Raw genomic sequence first — 20,353 nt, 5'->3', positions numbered from 1 at the left:
GAGAAATTTTTAATAAAGAATGGTGTAGCGACGATTAAGATTGAACTATTTTCTACAAAGGAGGAATCAAGATGGTTACACAATTATATAAATAATAATAATAATAATAATAATAATAATAATAATAATAATAATAATAATAATAATAATAATAATAATGAAAATAATAATAATAATAATAATAATAATAACAAGATTAGTATTAATAATAATAATAAAAATAACAGGATTAGTATTAATAATAATAATAATAATAATAATAATAATAATAATAATAATAATAATAATGATAATAATATTAATAATAATAAAAATAATAATAATAATAATACTTATAATAATAATAATAATAATAATGATAATAATAATAATAATAATAATAATAATAATAATAATAATAATAATAATAATAATAATAATAATAATAATAATAATAAAAATAATAAAAATAATGATAATAATATTAATAAAAATACTAATGATAATAAAAATAACAATAACAAGAATAGTATTTATAATAGTAATAAAAATAATAATAATGATAAAAAATAATAGTAATAATAATAATAATAATAATAATAATAATAATTATAATTATAATAAAAAAAAAAAAATAATAATAAAAATAATAATAATAATAAAAATAACAATAACAAGAATAGTATTTATAACAGTATTTACAGGAATTTGATGCGACTGTCATACAAGTGAGAGGTTTAGCTAGCTATAAAACCAGGTTCAATCCACCATTTTCTACATTAGAAAATGCCTGTACCAAGTCAGGAATATGACAGTTGTTATCCATTCGTTTGATGTGTTTGGACTTTTGATTTTGCCTTTTGATTTTGGATTTTCCTTTTGAATTTTCCTCGGAGTTCGGTATTTTTGTGTTTTTACTTTTTGATAATAATAATAATAATAATAATAATAATAATAATAATAATAATAATAATAACAATAATAATAATAATATGTTAATATTGCACGAGATTGCAAGTGCAATATATGTTCTACAAGGGACAATATTCCCCAATATTCATGCAATAACCCTTTTATTGTATAGCAATATAATATTTGAAAGTAAAAATTGATGTAAACTTAGATTTAAACGCTGATGACGTCATGAATTTTGAAGATTTATTGCACTAGTGCAATATTAGAATTTATTGCAGGCTAACTTTTGGTTACGTTCTGTGGGAAATATTACTAGTATATTGCTATACAATAATAATAATAATAATAATAATAATAATAATAATAATAATAATAATGATAATAATAATAATAATAATAATAATAAAAGAAATCTAAATAAACCTAGTTTTTGTCCATCTGATGAGTTAAGCCTTTCAACTGATTTGTAGATTTTGTTCTTATGGTGTACTGTTATACCACTGTCCCAGGTTAGGAGAAAGGTTGGGATCCCGCGCTAATATTTTTAACTCCGCCATATTATTAATGAATGTGCCTGTCCCTAGGCAGGAGCCTGTAATTTAGTGGTTGTCGTTTGTTTATGTGTTACATATTTGTTTTTCGTTCATTTTTTTCTATATAAATACAACAAAAAATTAAATAAGGCCGTAAGTTTTCTCGTTTATATTGTTTTACATCGTCATTTCTGAGCCTTTATAGCTGACTATGTGGGTTTGGCTTTGCCTATTGTTGAAGGTGCTATATACATCATTCGACCTTAATATTTGAATAAGTGAGTACACGATTTAAATATGTTCATGTGTATCATGTTACACAACTAATGGCAGGGTTTAAACATAATCAAAACTACAAACAATGCTTCCGAAACATAAATACATATTTGCTTTGAAAATTTTACTGTTTTTTATAAATACCAACACTAGTTACCTTTTAAATTATAATTGTAATTGTTCTACAATTTTACAAAATCTAAGCCCGTCGATAAGTCTAATGGTTTCAGATGATAAGAATTTGTAAGTGCAATTTTAAATACAGCATTACGCCTCAAAGTATTTATCTAATTAACGATGTGTGTTTTGCGTGTTGATATATGGAGCGCATTGATAACACATATAATGTGTGTTCAATTAAATTTAAAAAAGTGTTATTTAAATCAAAAAGAATCTAAAAAGTTGAGAAATGTTTAATAAAGAATGGTGTAGCGACGATTAAGATTGAACTATTTTCTACAAAGGAGGAATCAAGATGGTTACACAATTATATAAATAATAATAATAATAATAATAATAATAATAATAATAATAATAATAATAATAATAATAATAATAATAATAATAATGAAAATAATAACAATAATAATAATAATAATAACAAGATTAGTATTAATAATAATAATAAAAATAACAGGATTAGTATTAATAATAATAATAATAATAATATTAATAATAATAATAATAATAATAATAATAATAATAATAATAATAATGATAATAATATTAATAATAATAAAAATAATAATAATAATAATACTTATAATAATAATAATAATAATGATAATAATAATAATAATAATAATAATAATAATAATAATAATAATAATAATAATAATAATAATAATAATAATAATGATAATAATATTAATAAAAATACTAATGATAATAAAAATAACAATAACAAGAATAGTATTTATAATAGTAATAAAAATAATAATAATAATAAAAAATAATAGTAATAATAATAATAATAATAATAATAATAATAATAATTATAATTATAATAAAAAAAAAATAATAATAATAAAAATAATAATAATAATAAAAATAACAATAACAAGAATAGTATTTATAACAGTATTTTTGATAATAATAATAATAATAATAATAATAATAACAATAATAATAATAATATGTTTATATTGCACGAGATTGCAAGTGCAATATATGTTCTACAAGGGACAATATTCCCCAATATTCATGCAATAACCCTTTTATTGTATAGCAATATAATATTTGAAAGTAAAAATTGATGTAAACTAAGATTTAAACGCTGATGACGTCATGAATTTTGAAGATTTATTGCACTAGTGCAATATTAGAATTTATTGCAGGCTAACTTTTGGTTACGTTCTGTGGGAAATATTACTAGTATATTGCTGTACAATAATAATAATAATAATAATAATAATAATAATAATAATAATAATAATAATAATAATAATAATAATAATAACAATAATAATAATAATAATAATAATAATAATAATAATAATAATAATAATAATAAAAGAAATCTAAATAAACCTAGTTTTTGTCCATCTGATGAGTTAAGCCTTTCAACTGATTTGTAGATTTTGTTCTTATGGTGTACTGTTATACCACTGTCCCAGGTTAGGAGAAGGGTTGGGATCCCGCGCTAATATTTTTAACTCCGCCATATTATTAATGAATGTGCCTGTCCCTAGGCAGGAGCCTGTAATTAAGTGGTTGTCGTTTGTTTATGTGTTACATATTTGTTTTTCGTTCATTTTTTTCTATATAAATACAACAAAAAATTAAATAGGGCCTTAAGTTTTCTCGTTTATATTGTTTTACATCGTCATTTCTGAGCCTTTATAGCTGACTATGTGGGTTTGGCTTTGCTTATTGTTGAAGGTGGTACGGTTACATGTAGTTGTTTATATTTGTGTTATTTTGGTCTTTTGTGGACAGTTGTTCCATTAGCAATCATACCACATCTTCTTTTTTATAGGTCCTATTTGTTTGTGTCATTAAAGGATGCATCAACAACTTATTCGCTACACTTGTTCTATCTAGATGAAGGTGACGATTTGTAACTGCTTTAATAATGCACATATTTTTTATTTATTTTTTATGACATATATGCCTCGAAGATTGAGAAAAAATGATCATAGATAGACGCAAAAAAAAAAACTTATTGACGTTTGGTAAATAACTTAAAATATATTTACAGATATTCAATATAAAATTACTGATTTATATTTATTTTCTTTTATTAAAACTCTAGGCCAGACAACAAAAATATAACGGGCAAGAAGGGACAAAACACAGAAAATGACTGATAACAAAAATACAGTGGGTTTAATGAATGTGTCCCCTGGTCATAATCCAAATCACTGTATAAAGAAAAACCCGAGATGCAATAATGGGAGCAACAATTGTACTTGCCAACTGTGTGTTAAAGGATTAAAAAGGGAAAAAAAGATTGAGAATAAGTGTCAATTGTGTGGTAAAGAATGGAAAATGCTTGAAAAATCCGAGAATACTTGTCAAGGATGTGTTAAAGAATGGAAAAGGGAAGAAAAGTCCGAAGAACATAAACAAATCCACTCGTGCGATAAAACGTTAAAATGCGATATGAGTAACAACGACTTAAATCAAACACCTGTCTCACAGTCGTACACGCCAAAACAAACTCAGTCCGATGTTGAACATTTGAACTGTTATGTATGTGGTAAAGATTTCAATCAACAATATCACCTACGGATGCATATTAGAATACACACTGGTGATAAACATTTTAACTGTTACGTATGTGGTAAAGATTTCAATCAACAATGTCACCTACGGCTGCATATGAGAATACACACTGGCGATAAACATTTTAACTGTGATATATGTAGTAAAGGTTTTAGTCAAAAACAGTACTTAAAAGCACACATGTGTATACACAATGATAATAAACCTTTTAACTGTGACGTCTGTGGTAAAGAGTTTAGAAAATCTGGCCACTTAAAGACACACATGCGTATACACAATGATAAACCTTATAACTGTGACGTCTGTGGTGAAGACTTTAGACGACTTAGACAATTTAAGAAACACAAGAGAACGCATACTGGTGATAAATTATATAACTGTGATGTATGTGGGAAAGGGTTTAGTAATAGATATAATTTTATGTTGCATATCAGAATTCACACTGGTGATAAACCTTTTATCTGTGATGTTTGTAAAAAAGGTTTTAGTTCTAAGCAGCAATTAAAGTCGCACATGCGTATACACACTGGAGATAAACCTTTTAACTGTGACATATGCGATAGAAGGTTTGGTCAAAATAGTGACTTGACGAAACATATGAGAACGCATACTGGTGTCAAACCATATGAATGTGATGTGTGTTGTAAAGCATTTACTCGACGTGATATCTTAAATGAACATATGAGAACACATGAGTTTAAGAAACCTAAAAAATGTAATGTATGTGATGAAGTTTTTCCTCAAAAGGAGGATTTACTGATACACATGGGAACGCATACTGCCAAAAAACCATATACATGCCAAGTATGTAGCAATTGCTTTTTTAGTAAACACCAGTTAAAAGTACACACGAGAATACACACCGGTGATAAACCTTATAAGTGTGATGTGTGTATTAAGCGATTTGGACAACTACCGTCTCTACGGACGCATATGAAAATACACACTGGAGATAAACCATATCACTGTGATACATGTGGTAGAAGATTTCGTCTCAGTGGTGACTTAAAAAAACATACGAGAACACATACTGGTGAAAAACCGTATCTATGCTATGTATGTGGTAAAGGATTTAGTCGGACTGATACCTTACATGAACATATGAGAACGCACACCGGTGAAAAACCGTATAGCTGCGATGTATGTGATGAGAAATTTTGTCATAGGTCAGAATTACGGATGCATATGAGAACGCACTGACAAATCTGAAACATGTATTATCTGACTATTGCATTGTGAAAAGTTTAATTAGAAACCTAAAATAGATAAAAGAGATCCTTACTCAAGACATGGCAAACAAGGAAGCTAACTATATATGAAATATATTGATTATTAAATGAGAGGGGCAATACCTTTTTATGTTAACCTGTTTTTGCCTTTTTCAAGGTGCTGTTAACTGTTATCTGATATCATTTAAAGCTTTTAACTGTTTTCAACCCACTTTGTTAACTGTTATCACGAATTTTGCATTTTTTGTTAACTGTTTTGCCAAAATCGAGGTGTTGTTAATATGTTAACGGACCCCTATTGCCCCTTCTTTAATCTGGCATACTGCAAACATTTATGTTTTTGGCTTCGTTGTGCATTGTTCTAGACAAAGTCATTAAGGAGTTCGGTTGCTGTAGGTTTGAATTTGTTTGCAAAACATGACAAAGTTAAAGTCATAAGAAACCTCAAATTTAAAAAAAATATGCATATGTTGTTAATAACTAAATGGATCAGTTTTCATTATACAACTTATGTGCATATACTTTTTTCTGAGGAAAATTCGTTAATTTGTCCACATTTAGAAGAAGTTTACTTATTTTTAATTGCTTGCTTCCAGGAAGCAATTCGGCGACATATTTTCCGTATGCATAGTGACCAGAGCGTAACCCTCCTCGTAAAAATTCGGTGACCACAGTACGCATGGATCTGTAATTGAAATTAACAAATATCTGATTATACATGTTAAACACGTGCTCAATACCCGTTCTTTTGGTGATTTGTTTACTATAAGGTGACAATCGGTAAAACTCGGCTTCAGAACACAGTATTTAATGAGCACCCATATTTGTTAAATCATAACACACAGAGAGAAAAAAAATTGACGATTATATGATATATTTGCGAAAATAATGATAAAATCGTGCACAGAGGACTAAGTTTATGGTGTATACATGCATGGGTTCAAGAATTGGACAAACATTATTTTTCACCACTCACTCGTTTCATATGACTTTACAAAAGACATTTATCTGCAAATATCAACCAGATGCTCCGCAGGGCGTAGCTTTATACGACCGCAGAGGTTGAACCCTGAACAGTTGGGGCAAGTATGGACACAACATTCAAGCTGGAGTCCGCTCTAAATTTGGATTGTGATTAAATAGTTGACACAGCATAGGTTTCTGACACAGAATGAATGTATTCAAATGAACTTAAAATTTTTGTTTTCTCTTAGAGCAATTCACTATGCTGTTGAATATTAATCCTCTCAAAAAAATGTTTGAAGAAATTTTCTTTTTATTTATGAAATTTCAAATGAGAAAAATTGAACCCAATTTTTTAATCACATCCCCCTATCCCTTATTCCAAAACTAATTTCAATTAAGATATTCTAATGGAGTTTGCAACAATTACTACTCATTTAAATACATCATAAAATATTAAGATGTAAAAAAAACTGCTTGTTATCACTGAATGGTAAAGATTATTTAAATTTATCAGTTGGTAGTAAAAAGTGAATATACATTGTATATTGTATATAACAAAGATTTAAGTTGATTCTGGACAAAGAAAGATAACTCCAATTAAAAAAATTTCTTGCAGATATTTCATGCTTACTTTACTGGACAAAGAAAGATAACTCTTAATTAAAAAAAAAATTGCTATTTCACAATATTGTGAAATAAGATATTTCTTGCCATTGCACAATACTGTGCAATTGAAAAGACTTGCTATTGCACAATACTTAATATAATAATTTTAGATCCTGATTTGGACCAACTTGAAAACTGGGCCCATAATCAAAAATCTAAGTACATGTTTATATTCAGCATATCAAAGAGGCCCAAGAATTTGATTTTTGTTAAAATCAAACTTAGTTTAATTTTGGACCCTTTGCACTTTAATTTAGACCAATTTGAAAACTGGACCAAACATTAAGAATCTACATACACAGTTAGATTTGGCATATCAAAGAACCCCAATTATTCAATTTTTGATGAAATCAAACAATGTTTAATTTTGGACCTCGATTTGGGCCAACTTGAAAACTGGGCCAATAATAAAAAATCTAAGTACATTTTTAGATTCAGCATAACAAAGAACCCCAAGGTTTCAATTTTTGTTAAAATCAAACTAAGTTTAATTTTGGACCCTTTGGACCTTAATGTAGACCAATTTGAAAACAGGACCAAAAATTAAGAATCTACATACACAGTTAGATTCGGCATATTAAAGAACCCCAATTATTCAATTTTGATGAAATCAAACGAAGTTTAATTTTGGACCCTTTGGGCCCCTTTTTCCTTAACTGTTGGGACCAAAACTCCCAAAATCAATACCAACCTTCCTTTTATAGTCATAAACCTTGTGTTTAAATTTCATAGATTTCTATTTACTTATACTAACCCTATGGTGCGAAAACCAAGAAAAATGCTTATTTGGGTCCCTTTTTGGCCCCTTATTCCTAAACTGTTGGGACCGAAACTCCCAAAATCAATACCAACCTTCCTTTTGTGGTCATAAACATTGTGTTTAAATTTCATTGATTTCTATTTACTTTAACTAAAGTTATTGTGCGAAAACCAAGAATAATGCTTATTTGGGCCCTTTTTTGGCCTCTAATTCCTAAACTGTTGAAACCAAAACTCCCAAAATCAATCCCATCCTTTCTTTTGTGGTCATAAACCTTGTTTCAAAATTTCATAGATTTCTATTAACTTAAACTAAAGTTATAGTGCGAAAACCAAGAAAATGCTTATTTGGGCCCTTTTTGGCCCCTAATTCCTAAAATATTGGGACCAAAACTCCCAAAATCAATACCAGCCTTCCTTTTATGGTCATAAACCTTCTGTTCAAATGTCATAGATATCTATTTACTTATACTAACCCTATGGTGCGAAAACCAAGAAAAATGCTTATTTGGGTCCCTTTTTGGCCCCTTATTCCTAAACTGTTGGGACCGAAACTCCCAAAATCAATACCAACCTTCCTTTTGTGGTCATAAACATTGTGTTTAAATTTCATTGATTTCTATTTACTTTAACTAAAGTTATTGTGCGAAAACCAAGAATAATGCTTATTTTGGGCCCTTTTTTGGCCCCTAATTCCTAAACTGTTGAAACCAAAACTCCCAAAATCAATCCCATCCTTTCTTTTGTGGTCATAAACCTTGTGTCAAAATTTCATAGATTTCTATTAACTTAAACTAATGTTATAGTGCGAAAACCAAGAAAATGCTTATTTGGGCCCTTTTTGGCCCCTAATTCCTAAAATATTGGGACCAAAACTCCCAAAATCAATACCAGCCTTCCTTTTATGGTCATAAACCTTGTGTTAAAATTTCATAGATTTCTATTCACTTTTACTAAAGTTAGAGTGCGAAAACTAAAAGTATTCGGACGACGACGACGACGACGACGACGCCAACGTGATAGCAATATACGACGAAATTTTTTTCAAAATTTGCGGTCGTATAAAAATGGGATTTTTAAAAAGATATATCTATTTTACAGCACTGAAACCTTCATGAGTTTCCTCATTGAACACTATTGAATGCTATTTCTTTACTGAAATTAAAGATTATTCCTAGCAATTGTTTCAAAAATATTAGCAAAACATATCTTGTCTTTAATGATAAATAATATAAATAATGTTAAATCGCTAAAAGAATTAAAAAAAATACAAGACTTTTATTTGCAAAACATTCTAGTCGAAAACAGGGGGCAGGTTTAACAAAATTTTAAGATTAATTTTATATTATCAGAAATATACAAATAAAACATATCTATAACTATATTTCACAGTTTTAGGTTTTTGCATTTTCATGTCATATTATTTCAGAGCAAATATTTTGGCATTCCCGTGCTTGCATTTCCTATCATGATTTTCTTGATAGAGGGTTGCTGCTCACAAGGAAGCTATTAAACCAAGCGTTCAAAATTGTGAAGTTAAAACCATCCCTTCGTAAATTTTACAGACGCCATCATGAGTTGGTTGACCGTTATGGAATAACCGTTTCTCAAATGATATCGGATACGACCTTACGTCGTAACTACACTCCCCTTCCCTTTCAATTATGTGACCTACCAAATTATACTATTTTCCGGATTTGTTATCACATAAGCAACACAACCGGTGCCACATGTGGAGCAGGATCTGTTTACTCTTCCGGAGCACCTGAGATCACCCCCAGTTTTTTGTGGGGTTCGTGTTGTTTATTCTTAGTTTTCTTGTCGTCTTTTGTACTAGTTTGTCTGTTTGTCTTTTTCATTTTTAGCCATGGCGTTGTCAGTTTATTTTCGATTTATGAGTTTGACTGTCCCTTTGGTATCTTTTGTCCCTCGTTAAACACTTCCATCATCACGCTTACATATATATTACAGTGAATTCTGGCGAAACCGAACCTCTTCATTCATATTTTGAATAAAATGATTAAATAGAATAATCATTATGATTATGTAATATTGATTATTATATTCCTTGTATGTTCCGAGCAACTCAGCAGTATGTCGCAGGAATACCATTCGTCAAAACTCGGTCGATTCCGTACCTCATAACGGATAGAAGGAAAGCAGCGGAGTCACCCGAGGATTGCCGATTGGCATGAATATTTTACATGCGATACATGGAAGTATAATTGTAATAGTATAACGCGCAATCTAAAATAGAAAGACTAAATTTGTTGTTAAAATAAAGAAACGTATGAGCTTATAACGTTTATCTAGAATCCAAGTTAATACTGACTTAGTTTTCATTAGCCTCAAATTTATACAATTATACATCAATAATGTATGAAAATTTGTAAGGCCTCAAATTCATACAATTATACAAAAATAATGTATTTATTACTCCATGTACTCTGTTTGAATATTATTAAAACTACATTTATTTGGAATTTGATACTGCTATATTCATGTACTACAAACTTGTAGCATATTGAACATTGAAGTTTATCAGCTAATCATTATTCTGTTATATTTAGGCCACACTTAAGAATAATTTGGTTTGTCCAAACCCTACCCAAAGGTACAATCGGTGAGCAGGTAGGTACAAATGTAGGTAGCCATTTTAAAAAAAAATTAACAAAGGGAAATTAAAGCGTCAAATGTGTTTTAGTCTCCATTCCTATTTTATTAAAAACCACTTGTTCACATGAGGACCATAAAAGATTTGGAGTAGGCAGCTATGGTTTGGGTGGGTAGGGTTAGGGTAAACAAACATAATCTTTTTTATGGCCTTACTTATAAAAAAAAATCTGTTGATTCCAGTTGATAAAGAGGCAATTGATTGGCCTTTCCTTTGTCGTTTCGTTATGTTTGACATAGTTAGGGACCTTTCTGTGAACATTACCTTTCGGCTGTAGAGTCAACGGGTACAATATCATCAGGATCAGCTTATGATATGATCCACACAACGGGTGCTACATGTGGAACAGGATCTGCTTACCATTCCGAGGAGATACCCCCTAGTTTATGTTCGGGTTCGTGTTGCTTAGTCTTTATTTCTATGTTGTGTCTTGTGTGATATTATTTATCCGTGGTTTTATTTTGGTTTTTCTATCTGCCATTGCATTGTCAGCTAATTTTCGATCTATGAGACAAAGTGTGATTGTCCCTCTTTTATGAAATGTCAATTTGAATATATAACCAGTGTTCCAAACACCGCCGACTACATTATAAAACCTATACGGCATGCAGCAGTGCCCAAAAGAGAAGAAACCTGTATAAGATCATGTTTATTCTATTTCAGAAACATCTTGCATTGTCTTAAATCACTTTATCTGTGTTTATCTGTACTGTTTAGCTTTTCAGGACCAGAAATCCAATAAAAACAAATGACATGAGTGTTGGTTTACTGTTAATTTAACTTGCTTCAAATAATTACGAAGTCTTGAAAAGCATTTGTTTCATTGTTTGTTGCGAGCGCCCCTACAACTTTTACAACTTACACATATATCATGTATGTACCAAAATTTCTCCCCAAAAAAATACTTATTAGTTTCCGTAGAGCGCTACGTCTTCAGAGGAAATAGAATATGGTCGTGTAAACATCGCAAATTTTACTATTTATATAACAATACTCATCAAATGTCATTATAACAGAAATTGACACTTAGTGTAAATATTTATGGATTTAAATTCTTAAGTTATTTGTACTTTTTATTACATTGGCTAATGGCTTTTTTTTTTATCAAAATAATGTAGAAAATGAAAGGAGCTATATGTTTTTCCTACGCATTCACAATTTGTCTTGATCCGACGTTATCGACGTCTTGACAACGCCTTTTGTTGTATGACGTCAGAGAGTGAAATAACCACGTTTATTTCACATGTGAAATTATCGGTTTTTATCTAACTGGGAAATCAATGTAATTTATTGCAACCAATGTAGTAAATGTCTTTAAACCAGTGATAAAAAGAAAAACAGCTGCCTGGGCATTCGTCGGTATCGGGTTGGATTCAAATCATAACCTCCTGGTTTCGCGTTAGTTGTCTAGGCAGCCGGTTGACCTATTCCTAAGGACTTTATTTAGTATTTATAATGTATTTTATGCAAAAAGCAACACTATATTTTCTGTAAAACTTTTTTGATGAATGTTTATTTTGGATATTTGGAGTATATTTACTTTAAAGAAATACCAGTTGAAGAAAATATCATTATTATTAAATATCTAAAGGATATTCTAGAACAATATTTGAGAACATGAATAAAAAATATTAGCAAATAATATTGTGTTAATGTCGTAAAAACATTTGACTTAATTGTTAGAAATAAAACATTTAGAAAAACAATAAAATAAACATTTTTCTGATGTTTAAATATCTTATTTAAATATTTTATGAGCGACGTCTATATGACATTTTAAATTTTTTTAAATATGTTATGTGTTTGCTGGGATTGTCATGGAATAAACTTTTAAAATTAATGTGTATGCAATATTGTAAAATATAAATGAATGTTTTTTTCAAGTTTTATAGTAATACATATAAGAAATCCCAATGTACATTAAATTGCATTAATGTAACAATAATGCAATGTAACAGCTAGTAAACATAAATTTAATTATTGCTTCATTGCCAATTAATCCCAATCTGGCATTCAGGCTATTAGTCTCTGATGTGAACATATTTTTTGTTATTAGTGGACCTCTCTGATTACCCCACGTCTTTGTCGAGCCTTCGACTTGAATGGAAAAAGCGAGACATGGCGATCCTATTTTTCGTCGGCGGCGGCGTCCACAAACATTCAATCTGTTGTTATTGAATTTTAAATTCTAATAACGTTCTGAAACCTTCCTTGATTTCTCGAAACTTAAATAGAAGCTTGTTTATATACATAAAATAGTATCCAGTGGTACATTTCATATGAATAAAATTCTATGAAAACCTTTTTTTAAACTATCCTGGATTTGTACCAAACTGGGACAGAAGCTTGATTATAATCATAAACTCATCATAGATATTAGGACTAAATGCCAGACGCGCGTTTGGTCTTGAAAAGACTCATGAGTGACGTTCGAATAAAAAACAAAATAAATATGAAGAGCATCGAGAACCAGAATTCCGAAAAGTCCATAAGATATAATCTAGAAGTAAATTTTGTAAAACAAAAATTCCATATTTTCCGTTTTTTACTTATAAATGGACTTAGTGTTTCTGTCAGGAAACATTACATTCACTCTGCGGGTAAAGTTTTTAAAATTTAAATGTTTTTAAACTATCCTCGATGTGTACCAAACTTTAACAAGTTTGTATCTGGTCATAAGATAGTATCCAGAAGAAAATTGGGTAAATAAAAGTCCATTTTCCCGCATGTAACTTTTAAATGGACTTAGTTTTTTCTTTCTTACAAACAGTCTGCAGTTAAAGGTTTTTAAAAATTTATTAGATTCATAAACTATCCTATTTACAAAAGTCAAAAGATAGTATCGGGAAGAATATTTTATTGATTTTTTCCTAATTTTGGTTCAGACTGCGTTTGTCACTCATCAAAAGTAGATGAGACACTGGGTTCCGCGGAACCCTTGCGAATTTCATTGTATGGGGTTAGTATTGCTAAGTCTAGTTTTCTTTGTTATCGTGTGTACTTTTATTTGTCTATTTTTCTTTTTCTTTTTTAGCCTTTGTGTTGTCAGTTTACTTTGGATTTAAAAGTTGGAATGTCTCTCTTATACATTTGAAGGTAATATTCTTTTCTGCTATCATGAAAGGAATTTGTTCGTAACACTTTCAATTTCACGTAATAAAATAAATTGTTTCGTAAAATTTAAGGAAAATGTATTACTATATTTATTTCACTTGACTGGGCAGAGTTTAAAAAAATTCATCTATAGACAGGAGATTTGGAATAAGCTCATCAATGAAGTATCGAGTTATTCGCCCCATATCATACATTCAGTTATTTTTTTATATGCGTTTGGTTACACGGATAAGTGATTAGATATCAATAAGTATTATAACGGCGCTCGACATTATTACACACATCTTCAAATAAACTGTCCTTATGCAAATTAAAACATAGCCTCCACCCGATCAGTTAAAATAATTCCACTGAAAATATGTGAAAAAGTTACATTGATCAACATTCGCAAAAAACGAACCTTGGAATAGATCAGAAATTCAAACCAGAGAAAAATATTGGAACTAGAGATGAGGAGGGTGATACATTTGCTGTAATTTGTAAAGCCAGTAAGAAATAACGATAAAGTAATGTATGCTTTGACTGTGGTACTCCGAGTTGGATTTTAATTTACAGTAACATGTACAGTTGCTGAAAGGTAGATGTATATACTTCAAATAACTCGCGGTATTGTGGTTAACTTTTAGGCTTGTTATTTTTGGTATTGATTATTCACATATAAAGCAACTTTTTTCCATATCAGTCTAAAAAAAAGTTAAATCACAAAATACTTAATCCAAGGAAATTTCACAAAATAAAATTCCTTATCAAATGACAAAATCAAAAGCTCAAACACATCAACCGAATGGATAATAACTGTCATATTGCAGACTTTGTACACACATTTTCTTTTGTACTTTAATGTCAACTATTGACAGTCATAAACATAAACATAATTTTAACATTTCAAATGATTAACATATATCCAATCATATAAATATAGATTCTTACATTGTTACCAGTGGATTATCGGATTTATCCAATCGAGATAGTTAAATTATCAATTTTAAAGTCCGAGCCGCCTTTTGTTTCAGCAAATAATGAAACAGACGCCTTTTAAGACTTTGTAATTATTTATGTAAAGCTAGTTAAATAAACAGTTATTAAACGGGCATGTGATTTTTTAATTATTTCTATTTCTAGTCATGAAAAGCTAAACAGTACATCTAAACGCAAATAATGAAACAAAAGCCTTTAAGACTTTGTAATTATTTAAAGCTAGTTAAATAAACAGTTATCAAACGGGCATGTGATTTTTTAATTATTTCTATTTCTAGTCCTGAAAAGCTAAACAGTACATCTAAACACAGATAAAGTGATTTAAGACAATGCAAGATGTTTCTGAAATTGAAGAAACATTACCTTAAACATGCTTTGTATCGGACTTCGTCCCTTTTTTAAACTGCCCAGAGAGACAACAACCCGACCAAAGAAAAATACAACAGCAGAGGGTCACCAAAATTTCTTCACTGAAGCGAGAAATTCCCGCACCCGGAGGCGTCCTTCAACTGGTTCCTAAACAAATATATACTAGTTCAGTGATAATGAACGCCATACTAATTTTTAAATAGTGCACAAGAAACTAAAATTTAAATAATACAAGACTAACAAATGCCAGAGACTCCTGACTTGGGACAGGCGCAAAAATGCGGCGGTGTTAAACATGTTTGTGAGATCTCAACCCGCCCCCTTTACCTCTAGCCAATGTAGAAAAGTAAACGCATAACAATACGCACATTAAAATTCAGTTCAAGAGAAGACCGGGTCTGATGTCAGAAGATGTAACCAAAGAAAATAAACAAAATGACAATAGTACATAATAACAATACATTTTTAGTTTTAATCGTTGGCTAAACCGTTTACTGCACACATCACAGTTTATCATCAGTGTGTATACTCTTTGTGTTTCTTAGCGTGCGGTTTCTGCCTAAAACCTTTACAAAATACATCACAGGTATAAGATTTATCTCCAGTGTGAAAACGCATGTGTGACTTATAGTGTTGTTTAAGACTTAAACCTTTACTACATACACCATAGCTAAAAGGTTTATCATGCAGTGTATGTCCTCATGTGCATCTGTATGTTACAACTTTGAGAAAATCCTAAATCGCATACACCACAGGCATAAGGTTTATATCATGTGTGACTTTAATTGATTAGATCGATTAAACGCTTTCCCACAAACGTAACAATTCAAAATTGTGTCATCATTTCCGGAAATATCGATTTTTATGCTATTTTCCTGAATTTGGAGTTTTTATTCACAAACATTTTGTAGGGTCCGGGGGCTGGTCGACTTTAGATAAAGTGGAATCATCCCTGAAACGACACAATTAAAAGTTGTATCATATTCATCATTGTGTATACGCATGTGTAACTTTAATTCAGTGGTTCGTTTAAAATCTTTACTACACACGTCACAGGTGAAAGGTTTCTTATCATTGTGTATAACCATGTGCGACTTTAATTCAGTAGTTCGTTTAAAATCTTTACTACACACGTCACAGGTGAAAGGTTTCTTATCATTGTGTAAAAACATGTGTGACTTTAAGTCATTAAGTCGTTTAAAATCTTTACTACAAACTTTACAGATGTAAGGTTTAGCATCATTGTGTATTAACATGTGTGACTTCAATTGTTGATTAAGACTAAAACTTTTACCACATACATCGCAGCTGTAAGGTTCATCACCCGTGTGTATACTCATGTGTTTCTTTACGTGCGCCTTCCGACTAAAAGCTTTGCCACATACATCACATGTTTAGGGTTTATCACCAGTGTGAATACGCATGTGTGTCTTCAATTCACCATGTCGTCTAAAATCTTTTCCACACACATCACAGTTTAAAGTTTTATCGTCGTTGTGTTTACGCATGTGAGACTTCAATTCACTAGGTTGTATAAACTCTTTTCCACACACGTCACAGTAAAAAGGTTTATCACCAGTGTGAATACGCATGTGTGAATTTAATGGGTTAAGTCGTCTAAAATTCTTTCCGCACACGTCACAGTTAAAAGGTTTATTGTCGTTGTGTTTACGCATGTGTGACTTCAATTCACTAGGTCGTCTGAACTCTTTTCCACACACGTCACAGTTGCAAGGCTTATCACCAGTGTGAATACGCATGTGCAACTTTAAATGACCAGGTCGTCTAAAATCTTTTCCACACACGTCACAGTAAAAAGGTTTATCACCATTGTGTATACACATGTGTGACTTCAAGTGTGGTTTAAGACTAAAAGATTTACTACGCACATCACATTTAAAAGGTTTATCACTATTGTGTATTCTCATATGCATCCGTAGGTGATATCCATGATCAAAATATTTACCACATATTTCACATTTATAAGGTTGGTTAGCGGTTTGCCGAATTGTGTTTGTCTTTGATTCACAAGGTTGGTCTTTTAACTTTTCTTCCTTTTCCAATCCTTTAACACACACTTGTCATGTCTTTCCTATCCTTGAACACATACTTTGTCATGTCTTTTCAATCCTTTAACACACACTTTATCAGTTTTTTTAGACTTGTCATGTCTTTTCAATTCTTGTCTACACAATTGACACTCATTTTGTATCTTTTCTTCCCTTTCTAATCCTTTACCAAACAGTTGACCAGTGCAATTCTTATCCCCATTATTACATGTCGTGTCTTCCTTTGTAAAGTGGTCTGGATTATGATCTGCGGACACGTTAATTAAACCCGCTGTAATTTTGTTGTCAGTCATTTTCTGTGTTTTGCCCCTTTTTCTCCGTTTTTGCTTTTGTTGTCTGGCCTTTATTCTTTACAAAAAGAAAAGAAAAACATAAATCAGTGAATTTTATTTAAATATCTAAATATCTAAGGTTTTTGAATACACGTGAATACGTTTTAATAATAGCTATGGGTGCATGCTATTCAAGAGGTATCCCTCTCTCAGATATACAGTTGTTGTTCTTTTGTGAGTCTAAAAATGAACTTTAAATTTTGATTTTTTTTCTCTATCTTCGTGCCATTTGTTATTTGGAGAATTTTTAAAAGATGAACCTCATTGAGGCAGTTACAAATCATCACAACTCGGCCGGTTCCGTACCTTCCTCTAGATAGAAGAATATCGAATTCACCCGATGATTGTCGATTGAAATCAGGGAATCTGATTGGACGAAACAAATGAATGTCGTCATTTTGGTAAGTAACTTCCACAATATGCACTGCCCAATTGAGTAAGTGAAATTAAAAGTTGTGTTTCGACAAATTCACATAATATTTGTATTTTTCTCTCTTATAGATATATTATAAATAAACTGTTATCACAGAGATATGTCTCGCCTAGCTTTTTGAAATTTCGATAATGCAAATGTTAAAATCAAAATAGCAACACTTTAAAATGCAAGTCTTGCAAATATTCAAAGTCAATGAACCCTGACTGAGGGTACTTGGCTTAACAATCCAAATGGATGTGCCAATGCTGATACTACTGCATCCAAATACTATCAACTTATCATAAGTAGTTCCCTTTAAACAAACCTAAACACAAACTTATACATGTAAACTCGGCAACATCTGAAAGTAAATAATCCATTTCGCCGTTTCAGAATCTAATGCATCCTGGGTAATATTTTCAAAAGCGTACACCAAAGCGTTTTGATTGGTTCAAAACGTTATCAACAATGGAAATTCAACCAATGACGTAACGTTATTTTCACTTTGGGGTACGAACAATGAAATTACCAATGATGCGTTAGATTCTGAAACGGCGAATAACAAAATGTGTAAACAGGAAATTTATAAAAATTAGCATACACTTGGTATTGATGTCAACACCGAAGTGCTGACTACTGGGCTGGTGATACCCTCGGGGACGAAACTTCCATCAGCAGTGGTATCGATCCAGTGGTGTAAATAGTTATCAAAGGTACCAGGAGTATAATTTAGTACGCCAGACGCGCGTTTCGTCTACATAAGACTCATTAGTGACGCTCATATCAAAGTATATATAAAGCCAAACAAGTACAAAATTGAAAAGCATTGAGGAACCAAAACTCCTAAAAGTTGTCCCAAATACGGCTAAGGTTATATATACCTGGTGTAAGACAATCCTTAGTTTGTTTTTTTTTAATTTGTAAACCGGAAATTTATAAAATTGACAAACCATATTAATGATATTCATGTCAACACCGAAATGTTGACTACTGGGCTGGTGATACACTTGGAAACTAAATGAACACCAGCAGTGGCATCGACCCAGTGGTGTAAATAGTTATTAAAGGTACCATGATTATAAATTAGTACGCCAGACGTTAAAAATGTCACTTCTGGTATTATCTGAAAATTGAAAAATGTATGGTTCTGTATACTTGCACATAACTCAAGTACAGCAAATAGCTACATCCCGTTTACACAACGATACTTCAGGTTTGCTTTTCCAAGGTTATACGACTTGCAACCTAATGCGACATGTTCCATGGCGTTATCAATTATCGACCTATTTTAATTTTACCCACTGTGTCCAAGTTATTTTGAACACTTCACACCCTTTCAGATATTTTTTCCCAACACAATGTTTAATTTAATTGAAAACAAATTATATAACTATAAGTAACTAACTAACTAATTTTATTCAGTGTAAAATCCAGTACAAAGTCCTACAAAATGATCATCGCTGAAACACATGAACACATATAAAAACACTATGCAAAACAACAATAAAACATAACAGACAACAATCCTTCTCGTTTTGATAGAGGTTGCATTAACATATAAAATGAAACTCATATTCAATTTTGTTATCAATACTAGATGTTTACATAATATTCTTGATCCAACTTGAAGCGTATTATTATATCTGCCTATTTTAACGTGTAAATTGTGGTTTGAAATTCTTAATTTACATAACTGTCAAATATATTGTTTTAAGATATTAACTTTGTATTTATAAGTGATTAAGTCTGAGGTTTATATTCCTTTTTTTACTTGTAATATGTGGGTAGTTGTTTTGCTTGTAATATATATATATATGTGTGTGTAACCGGAGAGCACGAATTTCATTACAAAATTGCTTGTCTCCACCGGGACTCGAACCCGGGACCTCTGTGTTACAAGGCAGCGAGCTAACCGACTGAGATAAAGAAGTACTTCCGTAGCTCAACCGCTTACGGCTCACTAAGTATCTACTATTGTTTTCTAAGGGAGGCAATCCCGTCACACTTCCCCCACCTCAAGCACGAATTTCATTACAAAATTGCTCGTCTCCACCGGGACTCAAACCCGTACTTCTTTAGCTCAGTCGGTTAGCGCGCTGCCTTGTAACACAGAGGTCTTGGGTTCGAGACCCGGTGGATACAAGCAATTTTGCAATGCAATTCGTGCTCTCCGTTTACATTGGCGCCCAACAATAATAACCCACGGTTAGAAGAATTACCTAGCAATTTAGGTTAAAATATAAATATGAGAAAGATGAAAATATCATCATTATAGAGTATAATGTCTCTTGAGGTGGGGGAAGTGTGACGGGATTGCTTCCCTTAGAAACACTTAGTAGATACTTATAGTCA

General features: G+C 30.8%; 2 protein-coding genes across 2 annotated transcripts; one reads left to right on the top strand and one right to left on the bottom strand.

Moving 5' to 3' along the window:
- Positions 1-1,669: 1,669 nt before the first annotated feature.
- LOC134718985 (gastrula zinc finger protein XlCGF57.1-like) lies at positions 1,670-5,795 on the top strand. The gene is made up of 2 exons (XM_063581873.1): positions 1,670-1,705; positions 3,958-5,795. Exon 2 carries the CDS (start codon positions 4,005-4,007, stop codon positions 5,628-5,630), a length of 1,626 nt encoding a protein of 541 aa, XP_063437943.1. The 5' UTR covers positions 1,670-1,705; positions 3,958-4,004; the 3' UTR covers positions 5,631-5,795.
- A 10,784-nt stretch (positions 5,796-16,579) lies between these two features.
- On the bottom strand, positions 16,580-17,119 carry LOC134718124 (zinc finger protein 233-like). The gene has a single exon (XM_063580615.1). It carries the CDS (start codon positions 17,117-17,119, stop codon positions 16,580-16,582), a length of 540 nt encoding a protein of 179 aa, XP_063436685.1.
- Positions 17,120-20,353: the final 3,234 nt, after the last annotated feature.

The sequence above is a fragment of the Mytilus trossulus genome, chromosome 5, assembly GCF_036588685.1.
Source record: "Mytilus trossulus isolate FHL-02 chromosome 5, PNRI_Mtr1.1.1.hap1, whole genome shotgun sequence".
Classification (NCBI taxonomy): Eukaryota; Metazoa; Mollusca; class Bivalvia; order Mytilida; family Mytilidae; genus Mytilus; species Mytilus trossulus.
The sequence above is the reverse complement of the archived record's forward strand: the minus strand, read 5'-3'. Positions and strand labels throughout refer to the sequence as shown.

What these genes read in the sequence shown, in the direction of transcription:
- LOC134718985 (XM_063581873.1), top strand. Translation starts at nt 4,005, where the DNA reads ATGACTGATAACAAAAATACAGTGGGTTTAATGAATGTGTCCCCTGGT.
- LOC134718124 (XM_063580615.1), bottom strand. Translation starts at nt 17,119, where the DNA reads ATGCATATGAGAATACACAATAGTGATAAACCTTTTAAATGTGATGTG.